Source organism: Danio rerio, chromosome 11 (assembly GCF_049306965.1).
Source record: "Danio rerio strain Tuebingen ecotype United States chromosome 11, GRCz12tu, whole genome shotgun sequence".
NCBI classification, from domain to species: Eukaryota; Metazoa; Chordata; class Actinopteri; order Cypriniformes; family Danionidae; genus Danio; species Danio rerio.
Window position 1 is genome coordinate 31,984,042 of NC_133186.1, and position 13,819 is coordinate 31,997,860.

Genomic DNA, 13,819 nt, shown 5'->3' on the forward strand with positions numbered 1-13,819 from the left:
ATTTGCCCACAATACTTTTCTTAAAAAGGCCCTTCTTAAAAAAAAGTTTTTGCTGTTAGACTACCTATTGCGCCACTGCCTTGCCCGGTATAATTTTTGTGAGCGTAAAAAAATAAATCATCGAGTCATAGCCATAGGCTACAGTATGGTGAACCGGTTCACGTTTCCACGCGTTTACGCGAGAGCGCGCAAGACCGCGAATCAGAGTGCGCCTCAAAAAAGAACATTTGCCTCAGTGTGAAGCTGTAGTTGTAAAATGCTGTTGATGAAAATTAGGGTTCAGGGGTCCGTTCTTCGTACCTCGCTTAAATGATCTAAGATGATTTGGCAGATCCTGGATCTTTTAATCTTGATAACTGATCTCTCGCTAATTTGGTTCTTCAAACAAGTTCGCGAATCAGATTAGAATGTCTGGATAAACTGATCTGAGATCGCTGCGTGTGTTGTGAAGGACAGATCTATCGATCCTCGAAATCATGATCAGCAATGCAACGATTGGCTGACGGCACAGCAGCGTAATGACATCATCTGATTAATATTCAATTATCCATGTGAGCAAAATTACATCAAATTAGCAGTAAACGGCTTGTTAAATGTGACACGCAAGAACTTTCCACATTTGTTGTGAGCTGCAGGCTTTACACTTTCATTTGTCAAGACAAGAGTATTTATCATGCATTTCAATGCAAATAAATGTATTTAGTTCTACGTTTAGAAAAGATTTTCTTTATAATAGTAGCCGTTTTTTAATCGGTGTAAAGAATAACTGGTTGTTTACAAAAACATTTTCATATTGGTAAAGGTGTCTGCAACTTTTGTGAAGCATCAAATCACCGGCATATTAACTATCAAAACATGTTTATGACTGCATAAATGTATTATTGCTTTAAAAAAAAAAGTCACATATTCTGCATTTCTATTATACACTATTTGTACTAAAGCGATCTAAAAAGTTCATATCAATAAGTTTTCTCTTTGCACCAGGTGACAGTCTTTGTACTTTCATTTCGAGGGTGCAGATTGCATACGTTTTAATAATATGTATAACTTTATTTATTTTATTAATGACTATAACTTTATATATATATAGTTAAAAAATATGTACCATTTTTCCAAGTGTATAGAACTACTACTGTAAGAAAATATCAGAATTCGGAACATACTTTCTGTATTATCTTTGCTTGAACTGAGCCGATCTAATCCTGTTTATATGATTTGAACCTGCTCCCGATCAGGTTTGACCTAGCAGAACTGTTGCTATGACAACAACTCTCGGATCAGCTTTGAAGAACGAAACGATCCTGGATCGTGTCAAATCGTCAATATCCAAATCCAGCTAATTGAGTAATCCACGTACGAAGAACGGACCCCAGCAGTTAGTTAAGAAACAACAACAACAACAACAACAACAACAAAAAAGCCCTTACTGGAAAAGCTACTGCTCCACTGCTGTTTCTGAGACAACTTAAGGTCAGGTTCGCTTATTAATAATATGCTATGCTAGTTAGCTTACCATCAGATGGTAACACATTACGTTAAACGACGAGTCATGGCCGTGCTCTTACAGTTTTTCTAATTAATAATTTATTTATTCGTGTTTTCCCCAAAGCTAGACCTGGCATTCCTGTCATGGCTATTATCAGGTACAGTAATAAACCTCTGTGGAAGAGTTTCCATGGAAAATAGGTCTGTTTGTTCAAGAAATAATACAGTCCAGCATTAAAGTGCTATTTGTGTGTGTGTGTGTAAACAGAAGCAACTTAAAGAAATATTTACAGTCTGTTGCTCTTGACCAAACCACCGGGCAGCCACCATATTGTAAATAAGTGCTAACTTTAAGTGTTTTCCAGATACTGTAGCATTAACAGCTCTTTTTTCATTACTTTTGTTAGGTTGAAGAACATAGAAGACCCAGCTTTTCACCTTTTTATCTCAGAAAAATGTTTCAAGGTAAGTCTATTTTTTTCTACAGAAACACTAACGTTAACTTCTATCGTCTTTCTGTAGGATAAATGACTCACTCTTTGCTGGCAAGTTCCCATTGTGACAAGTAGTTACAGTAATTTTAGGCTATTTAATTTTAGGACCCTTTAAACAAGTATAAAACCCAAAACGATTGATTAAAATGTACTGTACAACTTTTTGTGTCATAGTCAGTGCTTGTGACAACTTCCTCAAACTTTCCTAGCTGTTTATTAAATCAGAAAAGAACAATATTTGCTGCTGAATTAATATTGATTTCAGGTTTGGACAGATGCAACAATAATAAATCAATGAAATTGAAATGGTATTGTAAGAGCACATGAATTTTCTTTTGATAATATTTAATGGGCTTAAATTATTTCTCAGCTTAAGTTATAGTATGTATTTGGAACGCAACAATTACTTTTTCCTCTTTGAAAATATTTCATACAGAACAATATGCTTTTGTACAGAATGACATAATGGTACGCAGTCCTTGAAAATGCCACAATCAAAGGCTTATTTATTAAAATTGCCATTTTTATTTGAACAGCTTTTATCTCCAGTACATAATTTCTTACTGTTGGCATCATGCTCGGTGGTGAACACTTCAACTTCAAAAGAGGATTGGCCATTTCCTCAATGCATAATGCCGACTAATGAAGTATGCACTTCTCTTGTGCCATTCAAACATGGCATAGGGTAAACCCACACAGATCCTGCTGGCCCATCAGAAAATATTTTATAATTCATACTTAAATTTAACATAAATTATGTAATTCCGCTGGCATTCTTTTGATTGAAACGCTGTCTTCAGTGCAAAGGAGATGTTTGATGTGGTCAGACAGGAAAAGCAGCCTTAGTTAAATGTTTTGAATGCTATCACTGCTGTTATGGATGAGATGAGTGAATAAATGTTAATAAAAGTAATTTTATTTGATATAAATAGAGAGATAAATAAATTAAATGGCGTCTTGCTGTCTCTGCGTTCAGCATTTGCAGATTGTCAGGGCATTGTGGTCATCTTTGCTTTCTCTCTTGCAGCTGTAATAAAATAAAACTGGGTGTCATTAATGAGATCGTAAGAATGATAAAAGCTCCATAATTTATTAATGTTTATTTAATTTAGATGAACAAATGCATAAAATTGAAATCCTATTTACAATCTGATGATCAGTATCACAGACAAAGCTCGAAATGTCGTTACATCCGTTTTCCCGATGTGGAGTGGCATGCTACAGGGCTATTTACTAAATAATTAAACATGTACCCATTATATATTAAGGCTTTTTACTTAATCTAAACCACAGTAAACTGACTCTACACTCACTGGCCACTTTATTAGGTACACCTTACTAATACCGGACTGGACCCCCTTTTCCTTCAGAACTGTCTTAATTCTTGGTGGCAAAGATTCAACAAAGTACTGGAAATATTCCTCAGAGATTTTGGTCCATATTTACATGACAGCATTACGCAGTTGCTGCAGATTTGTCGGCTGCACATCCATGATGTGAATCTCCAGTTCCAACACATCCCAAAGGTGCTCTATTGGATTGAAATCTGGTGACTTGATGATTTGCACTTTATTATGTGATGTGTTATCCTGCTTGAAGTTGCCTTCAGTAGATGAGTACACTGGTCATGAAGGCATGGACTTGGTCAGCAACAATACCCATAGGTAGGCTATGTTGTTGACACAATGATCAGTTGGTACTAATGGGCTCAAAGAAATAAAATAAAATCCCCCACACTATTACACCACCACCATCAACCTGAACTGTTGATATAAGGCAGGATAGATGCATGCTTTCATGTTGTTGATGCCAAAATTCTGACCCTACCATATGAATGTCGCAGCAGAAATTGAGACTCATCACACCAGGAAATGTTTGAAGTGGATTGGTCTTCTTCTGCTGTAGCCCATCCGCCTCAAGGTTGTACGTGTTGTGCATTCAAAGATGCTATTCTGCAAACCTCGGTTGTAACGAGTGCTTTTTTGAGTTACTGTTGCCTTTCTATCAGCTCGAACCAGTCTGGCCATTCTCTTCTCACCTCTGGCTCCAACTAGGCATTTGTGCCCACAGAACTGCTGCTTACTGAATATTTGCTTTTTCTCTGACCATTCTCTCTAAACCCTAGATGGTAGTGCATGAATTTCCAGTGGATCAGCAGTTCCTGAAATCGTTCAAAGTCTCTTTCTTCCTCATTCTGATGCTCAGTTTAAACTGCAGCTGATCGTCTTTACCATGTATACATGCCTAAATGCATTTAGTTGCTGCCATGTGATTGGCTGATAAGAAATTGAGTTAAAGAGCAGTCAGACAGGTGTACGTAGTAATGTGGCCAGTAAGTCTAAATCTCCCTAAGTTATTTTACATTTAACTAACTTAAAAAGATCATATATCTTAAAATCTTATTTCAATTAAATTAAACAGTGGTTAAACATATGCTGTCAAGAGTTTGCTGTCAAGAGATGCTTCCACATTTTATAATTCTCACAATTTACCCAGGATTAATGAATAAATCTAAATTCTAGGTTGAGATTTTTATTTGCCTTTTTGTATTGTCAGTGATTGGACAAACAGCACACAAACTGTTTATATAATCATTATTGTGTTGCACATCTTGTAAAATCTTTATTGTTTTAAAGACAGCTCGAAAATTTGCTTCCTTATGAGATTTTTTAGACTTTATGATTAGTGAAACAACCTCTTCTTTAATCACATTATACTTTAATGCAGTTTTATTGTTTCTGTGACTTTTGCTAAGTATCTGAATAGCTTTCTTTTTTGCCAGGAGCCATGGGTATTCATTTTGTTTTGCCTGTTATTTTTTTCACTCTCAAAGCAGTTGCCTATGGCTTGCATTTATTGAATTAATCAGGACCACAATTTCACCTAAAATTACCAGTGTGACAGTTAATAAACAGCAAATTTTCACTTTTGGGAACTTTTAATTTGTGTGAAAGCGCAGTTTTTTTTTTTTTAAACAAAAACAAACATTTAAACTATATTATAGTTAAATTGAATTCTACATTGATAAACTAGACACAAGATGGCACTAGTGACATTTGTTAGACTCAAAAGAGGGTGATATGAATTTAGAGACATGAAAGCAGCATTCATTTTAGTATTGCCTTTGAGGAAGGATATACTGTAGAACATTCAGAACAAATTATTCCGTAATGACAATTATTTGAGCACTACAATTTTCTTTTAAACATTGCATAAATTACATGAATTTTAATACCCACTAGTATAAATTTGGAATTAAATAATTTTACCTGTAGATGATTTGTTGAATTGTGTCACGTATAGTGTAGTCTGTGTGTCCATTCTTTTGGAATACATTCACATCGCTCTACATCCATCTCACAGTCCTCTTCAGTGATAGCAGACGGCGGTTCTGGTAAAAAAAAAAAAGGAAACATTTAATTATGTTAAAGCATTTCTGCCATCGTAATAAATGTACAAAATATATAAAACTTGCTGCCACATAATTCTTGCAAAATAATAAATAAAAAGTAAACAAGGCATTCACACATTTGACTAGCAGGAATGGCAGTACAGGTATTTAAATAAATTTCTTACTGACCTTGTTTACTGGAGGGATATGTCACACATCGCTCTGCCATCCAGTCCCATATTAAACCTTTGTTGCATAGCCTCTTGTCTTCTGGCTTACGTGTAGGAGAGCAACTGCAACACACGCACTGACATTATTACATCAGAAAGCACTCAAACTCCTACATATGGCAGACACTCAGCAAGACACAATCTGTAATTTCTCCAAGAGCAACATTGTTGTATCAACAGTGAATAACACAGCATGGCACTAGAAAAACAAGGGTTGGGCCTAACATTTCAAGGAGGTTGATTTTGCTCCAGAAGAAGTATCCTGCCAATTTTAGTAAAAATGCAGTGCATTGCAGTTAGTGCAATTGCTGAAGAAATAATCAAATATGTATAATCAAATTTATCGAATAGGATGTACACTGTAAAGAAATAATAGGCTGTTTCAACCCAAATTTGGGTGATATATCCTATAATTTTAGTTTCTTTAGTGTTTTTTAGAGTAATATTTCATGCCAAAGTTTCCTTCATTTTTTCACACAAAACTATTGTTACAAATGAATCCGATACTGACCTGTTTTTCCTGTGCCTCTCACGAGCGTGTCTGCGAATCAGCGAGTGTTCTTGGCACTTACACTCAGTGTGATTGGCTATTTTCACCAGCACAGGCTCTGGTCCAGATATATATGGAGCCAGACTCACACTCAAAATCTGTGAAGAAAAGGATTTTTTTTTTTACAAGGAGACACATGGAACAGTATGCACATAAACACATATGTAAAAGGTTAAGCCAAACATTTTAATTATGCCCTTATTTCTTCGCCCTCATATATTCTCAAATCTATGAAAACCATTTTCATTTTTGGAACATAAAATTAGAAATTTCGTCTTTGTGGTGTTTTTACTACTCATCAGCTCCAGTTGGGCTCTCATCAGTGACAGTTTGCCCAATTTAGGATGTTGCATTGGCATCAGTGACATTGACCGAATGCTTGAGAGGGGTCTGGATGCAGACCGTGTGCAGTTGCAAGCGGAGCTGCATGCAGTGCTTTTAATGTGCAAACCTAACACCCTAACCCTTCCCCTCACAGTAACGTCAGTAGCTCCATTATATGCATTGTGTCTGACATTGCAAGTCTGCATACATATACTAATGGAAGACTTAGATTAGAGACTGTCCTACAATTTAAAATACAAAATTGTTTTGTCACTGACCGTAAACGGACAACTTCTAAACATCTTTGGATCTTTCTTTTTTTCTAGCTCATTGTGTTTGAAATTCAGAAACACGTTATGCATAAATGGGTCTTAAGAATGCATCCCGAGTGTGTTCAATATCACATTCCCATTTCACTGAACGTCATTTCGGCAAGAACAAACATATTGTTTTGGACATTAGTTTTTATATAATACCCACGCAATGCAATGAGTAGTGCTCACAGTTTTATTGACATAAGTCATGCTTGTATTACGGCAGGTAACTCCCTCTTTGTTGCAGCAGCCGCCACACCTGAAGACAGAGACGCATGGGGGCTTAAAAAACACAGCTGTATTGGTTCCCAGTTCTTTAGCCACATCAACACATGTCTCTCTCGGCATACACTGTGTTTTCTGCCATTCGTCATCAATATCTGAAAAACAGATTAGTTTATACATTTAGCATGACGTTGCTTTCACAATTATGCATTTAGACATCAGACATTTCAAAGAAGATCATAACCTTTAAGCATCTCTGGGCTGAACGATGCGGCTGCATATCGAGTTGACCTGCGGTTCTCAGGTGGGGTAACGTCATCGAAGTGCTTCAGCTTGAGTCTGCATCTCCACAACTTCCAGTCCGGGTATTCGGTCAACATCAGAAGCTCATCCAGACTCCCGGCTTCCCTCAGTTCCTGCTCCCACTTTTCCTGATTTGTGTCCTGTGGAGATATATAATCTTGAGTCTAAAAAAAGTGCTGGGACTGCTGATTTTAATACAACAATGGAAAATTTTTTCGAGGAATAGGGCCTGAGGCATGTTGAGTAAAATTCGGCCAAAGAAAAAGCAATGGAAGAGCAATGCGGAAGTTCGAGAAATGATTTGAAATAATGATGTAATACTTCACAAATTAGAAACACCTTTTTTCTTCACTTAACAACCCACTATAAAGACTTGCATCATTCAAACTCCCTGCTGTTTGTGAGGTGTGTGAAGTCCTGCCATGGTAAAAGGCGAACTGGAAGGATTTAATCACTAACGCATGACCAGATCTACTTGTATCCACTAGAGGGCGGTAGCGATAATCAATGATAAATCCTCTGCATTTTTTTGGCTGTGCAAAGAATCAGTATTACACCAGGGAAAGGATGCAGCTGTTCCTTGTGTGGTTCTGCTATAATTTATATACCAAGTTATAGACTCGCATGATTTATTGCCAATCCTTTTTGACATGACTAGGCAACCTTCAGCACGGCTTAAAGAACTCTATGGTAATATGACGCAGTTTTAAAGCACTGTGGACTGGACAGCCATATACTACCTGTGAGACCTACTGGATCTTCATAATCTCTAGGACCTAATCTGGAGGACCATAAAGTTCAAGTTTTCTTTTCTGAAACCAGGTTGTGTAGCCAATCACATGGAACACCCTCTGGCAGAGGCCCACTCTAAACAACTGCAGCATAAGCTCTATTAGCTCAGTATGGACCACCTGTTTAGAAGCTCAGTGAAGACACAGATCCTAGGGATTGGAGTTTGGGATGCTTGCCACCAATATGAGCAGAAGATCATGGCTGTTTTGCAAAACATGAATTGAATAACTACTAAGTGCCCGGTGACAGCTGCACAATAACCTTTACAAAGTCACAAGCGGTCAGTCTTTCAGTAGGCAGTGCCAATGCTGATACCTTGAGAGAGTCGAGTAAATAATGTGAAATAATGCCAAAGATTGTGTGTGTGTGTATGTATGTATGTATATATATATATATATATATATATATATATATATATATATATATATATATATATATAAATATATATATATATATATATATATATATATACATATATATATATATATATACATATATATATATATATATATATATATATATATATATATATATATATATATATATATATATATATATTAGTGAAAATCTCAGTAACAAATTGGCATGCAACCAACAATCTTATAAATATTAAACCTCTATAGATGCAATGATTATAGATTTTGGTTATATGATTATAGTCTGAGAAATAATCACGATGGTTATTACTGTTATCATGCATTTATTAATTTCAAAACACTACTAGTTTAGGAAACTACATGAACATTTATATTTTAAATTGTTATATATTGTGGCTCAGTAACTAAATAACACAGCAGAAAATAATACCCAGCAGACACACAACATCATAAGACATATGGATTTAGGTCAACAGCTTTTAAGGACAATGTTATTTTGAAGTTCAATAATGACATGAAATAAAGTTGATATTTGGTTGATTTTAGTTTGTGTTGGAAAGTGACCAAAATCTAACGTTGAGCCAACATCTTAAACCAACGTCATATAGATGATAAATACTGACATTTATTTATCAGGTATGGCAACCAAAATCCAATGTCTGATAAACGTCATAGTGTAAAACATCCACACAACGTCAAGGTGTAATAAGATTAGATGTTGATATTTTGTTGTATTTAGGTTGTGTTAGAAAGTAAGCAAAATGCATGTTTGTCCAATGTTGGAAATTGATGTTGGCCTGACATTGGTTCTGATGTCAACTCGATTTTCATTTTCAATCAAAATGCAACGTCCCACGACGTTGGGGTACAATCTGATGTCATGTTGATGTCCTGTGCCTGCTGGGTAATAACAAAAACAAACAATAGTCCATTTCTTTTTGGACTTAAAAAGAAGTGACATTTAAACAAAAGTAATAATTTTACACTGAAAATAAATACAAATAAAAACCAATTAAAAATATTTGTTTAATACAAATCTAAGCTACATATTAGCAAAGTATTTCCTCTTTTAAAAATGTAGTCAAAGGCTGCTGAACCTCTGTTTGAAAGGCACTTTAAATCAACTATTACAAAATTATTTGGTATTTTCATTTCACAAAGTACTAATCTGATCGATCTATTCGTCATGTGATTTGTGGTGTGCTTGCAGTATTCTTAAAAATGTAAATGTTTTCAACTAGGCGTGCCTGGAAAGTGCAAGCATGTCGCTCCGCATGCATTGAAAAAAAATGAACTTGTGCATGCAAAAGAAACTCATTATATGTTGTGTATTGTTGAAGCAGTTTTGTTCCATCGCGTGTTTATGTAAAGATGCCTTTACGATTATTAACCCATGATGAATTAAAGCGCGGTTAATAGTGAAGTTGGTTAATCGTTGCATCCCTATAAACTTCACACAGTTGTAAACATTAAAAATATAAACATAATTCAAATTACTAATGTTTGCGGTAGATTTACTGGTTTGTGCTCTATTATTTAAAAATACAATCACACCAAGCCATTTTGTGCTTATGTTATAATATGATTACTCCACTTGATTAATATACGCTTCCGCAGGTCAACCTTTTGGAAGACCTAATATGAACAAATTAGTAGATTGCATTGGTAAGTATGAAAATGAGCTGCTCCATATTTGTTTTTTATTAGTGCATTAATACATAATTTGCGTAACTTTCAACTCTTGTCTGCACTTAAATCGAATCACACTCTACATAAATTTTCCCTGCTTTCTAATATCATCAGATCTCTCATCACAGCACAGATCTTGGGTACTTTTTTTGACCAAACAGGTCAATTCATTGTTCTGTCACCAATTTACCCTTCATCAAAAACAGAATTGCAAGACAATGGAGCTTATGGAGTAAATTAAAAACACTGGGTTTGCTTAAAGGGATGGTTCATTCAAAACAAAATTAATGTCATCATTTTGTTACCTTCAGGTTGATTCAAATTCCAATAAATGCATTTGTCCTGCTGAACACATAAGAAGGTATTTGAAAGGAAGTCAGTAACCAAACAGATCTCGCCACTCATTCACTGCTCCGATACTGGGGGAGCAAATCAGTGTCGAGATGTGTTTTATTTATGACAATTTCCCAAATTACTTCCTTTGTGTTCAGCATAACAAAACAAAAATCTATATTGGCTTTGGAAAAACCTGTGGGTAAGTTAATAATGGACACATTTGTATTATTTTTGGTTAAACTATTCTTTTAAGTAGCTGGAGTGCACATGAATACAGAAACCCCAAAGTCTACCACCTCTCAATCAATACCACATGACTTATAGGGAATATTGAGTTATTCAAGCAGGCACAAACCAGCACAGACTCGGTTTTGAATGTTTACTACACACCGGGTGTGTCCCACAAAAAGGGCAAATAAAGAAAAGAGCAATAGGGGCCAAAGGACTTCCAATCATGCTTTTATGAGACGGGAAAGCCACAAAGCGGGCGGAAAGTAAAACAGCCAAGGCAGGGATGGAGTGGCCTGGCACGCGATATGGAAGTCATCACAAGAGAAGTCTTGCATCCTGCTGTTGTGTAGTGACATGATCTTCTATGATCCCTTCAGTATGTTAGGGTGGAGCCGTCTGCTTCTACTTACCCACCCAGACAAGGCAACAACAAACAGAAAGAGCGAGAGAATGAGGAGGGGTTTAAAAGAAAGTAAGAATATGAGTTACAGCTATGCTTTTCCCTGGACAGACTTAATGAGGTGGAGGCCCCTAACAAGCAAGAAGAAATGAGTTGGGTGAGAACACTGAGAGTTTGTAGCACATAAAAGGCCCGATGCCTAGGGGCTGCATTGGAATACCAGGCTACATGCCACACACATACACAAACACATACGCTAACACTGGCTCTTTATGGGGTGTATCTGTAAATACTAGGATATTATGCTATTGCGCCACTGCTTGGAACCCACCACTCTTCTTACATAACCTACCACTGATATACACGCAGAAAAACAGATGAATGGCCTTAACAGCTTGTCTTCTTTGGAAATTTTCACTAGTAGCCATTGGGTTCCCCTGAGTGCTTCCATTCTTCTTGAAATTCTGAAGTCAATTACGTCAGACTGATTCAAGCCTCATTTGTCATAGTGAAACACAGGAAAGTTATCAAGTTTGCTATTAGGAGGCCCCATCCGGTCCTGCTGAGGTTGCAGCAGGTCCCTATTCAGTGAGTCAGCGCAAAATGATGGTAAATCCTCTTGAACTAGCCAAGAGTAAAGTTTTTAAGAGATTTTGATAAATGTTTATTTGGTTCAATATTATTTTGGATGCCAAACTGCAAAAAAATTATTTTCTTAGATTTTTTGTCTTGTTTCTAGTCTAAAACTCACTTAATATTGGCATATTATTTCTTAAAACAAGACAATAGGTTTTGCTTGTCTAAAAATTCTTCTTGGTTTAAGAATTTTTAGATATTTGGACTAGAAACAAGACAAAAACTCCAAGTAAGAAAATATTTTTTTGCAGTGCAATTATTTTAATTATAGGAACAATTACAAATTAAATCATGTTTTGTGTTCGTCTAAAGTTAGGATATGCGGAAAAGTACACTCACTATTAAAAATACTCTTTTAAAGGTTCTTTATCAAGATCTATGGTAATGCTTTTCATACCAAGTTCTTTTAAGAACTGCTCCTTGATAAATTCTTTGTGGAACCCAGAATGGATCTTACATGGCTGCATATCCCCATGTGTTTTGGATTTTTATTTTTTTTAAGATTCCCGCTTTTTGTGGTTCCTAGAAGAATCCTCAACATCACTCTCCTAATAAAAAATCTTTGACATCCATGGTTCTTCACACTAAGAACTAAAACAAATTGTTTCCTTTAAGAACACTTTACTGGAATGTTACTTGGGGAACTTGTAATGCATTGCCACAAATGCCAAACTGGCCCCTGCACAAAGGTTCTTTAAATTTTCTATACATTAAGATGAAGGTGTTTTACAAACCATTACTTCAGTAACCAAAAATGAATATTTCTATGTACAATTCTGTCTGTTTTCTGAGAAAACTTCTTTTGGCATCTATAAAGCGTAAAACACACTTAGTTTTAGGTTAACAACAAAATATGGACATTAAAACAGTTAAAAAAAAAACAAATACATCCTGTGAATTTGACTGCACTTGGTGTTGTAAATGTTGCTGAAGGCTGCTATACTCACTCTCTGCGGTCTGTAGGCATCCACGGCCAGCATCAGTCTGACATACAGGAGAAGCAACATGTGAAGTCCAGCACATTTCTGTTTCTTCATCCTGCTACTTACTCTCCAGGGTACCGTCCAGCGATTGAGCAGTGAGGGAGGCCAGTCTGTGTATACACTCGCGCACGCTCACAAATCACGTAGCAGGTTTCTCACACAGGACCACACAGGCACACCAATAGAGACCTGTCAAGGCGAACTTTTCGGAGCCAAATGGGCTCTTTTAAAAAAAGGAGGAGAAAGAGAGAGTCATTCTTGAGAATTTCTCAGTTTCTTCCTTCAGTATTTTGTTTTGTTTCTCTTTGATCAGGACAAACCCTTGATGCTGTCATCTGTCTTGGACCGGCCAAATTTGGCCCACCTTCTCCACAGATCCAACCGTGTCACACTCTATGAGTGTTTGCAAAATCCGGCACAGGCTTACATCCAGTGTTCTCTATCCGCCAGTGCGTGCAAGGCCGTCTGGAAAGCGTGCATGTCTATCCCGTTGTTGTGTGCTCCAGTCCCACTCTACTGTCACCACGTTTCCTGCTTGCTGACTTCCAGGCTCAGTTGCTCACACACATGAACATGTGGTTTTAAATGTGATCCAGACCTCAACAGAGGGCAAGGAGGGGGAGGACGAGGAGGAGGGAAGGGGGAACAGAGGAGAGAGAGAGTGCGAAGAGAAGAGAGACTGAATCCGGCCAATATCCTACTTAAATGCAGCAAAGTGGCGGGATGAAAAAAAGAGGGGAGCTAAGCCGACATGCCCTTTCTCTCCTTCCCTATATGTGTGCGCCAACAATGAGGCTGTAATACGAGTCGGGAATTAGAGGGAGCTTTAATGCAGCGTAATGGGTTGTGAGTGCCGTTCTCTTTGCACCCACACTCTATCGGACCATCTGAATGCTTTTACTTTAAAAGCTTCAGAGAAATCTATTATCAGCAGTCAAAAGAATCCACTACCCGATTGTTTGTGGTGATTCCGAACACGGTCACTTTTATGAAATTGTGTGGTCAAATGCTGATCAAAACTCCTTGAGGTTGATGTGAAAAAAGAAAACTTGACACCGA

At 36.8% G+C, this 13,819-nt stretch overlaps 1 protein-coding gene across 2 annotated transcripts; it reads right to left on the minus strand.

Moving 5' to 3' along the window:
* Nucleotides 1-2,875: 2,875 nt before the first annotated feature.
* Nucleotides 2,876-13,329, minus strand: vegfd (vascular endothelial growth factor D). 2 transcript variants are annotated; one of them, XM_005169310.5, is made up of 7 exons: nucleotides 12,725-13,329; nucleotides 7,258-7,456; nucleotides 6,978-7,168; nucleotides 6,112-6,248; nucleotides 5,560-5,663; nucleotides 5,249-5,370; nucleotides 2,876-3,006 (listed from the first exon to the last, which is right to left on the minus strand). In XM_005169310.5, exons 1-6 carry the CDS (start codon nucleotides 12,812-12,814, stop codon nucleotides 5,273-5,275), a joined length of 819 nt encoding a protein of 272 aa, XP_005169367.1. In that variant the 5' UTR covers nucleotides 12,815-13,329; the 3' UTR covers nucleotides 2,876-3,006; nucleotides 5,249-5,272. The 2 variants fall into 2 exon arrangements, with proteins under 2 accessions (XP_005169367.1, NP_001035268.1); NM_001040178.1 differs by lacking the exon at nucleotides 2,876-3,006 and having other exon boundaries at nucleotides 5,273-5,370; nucleotides 12,725-12,814.
* Nucleotides 13,330-13,819: the final 490 nt, after the last annotated feature.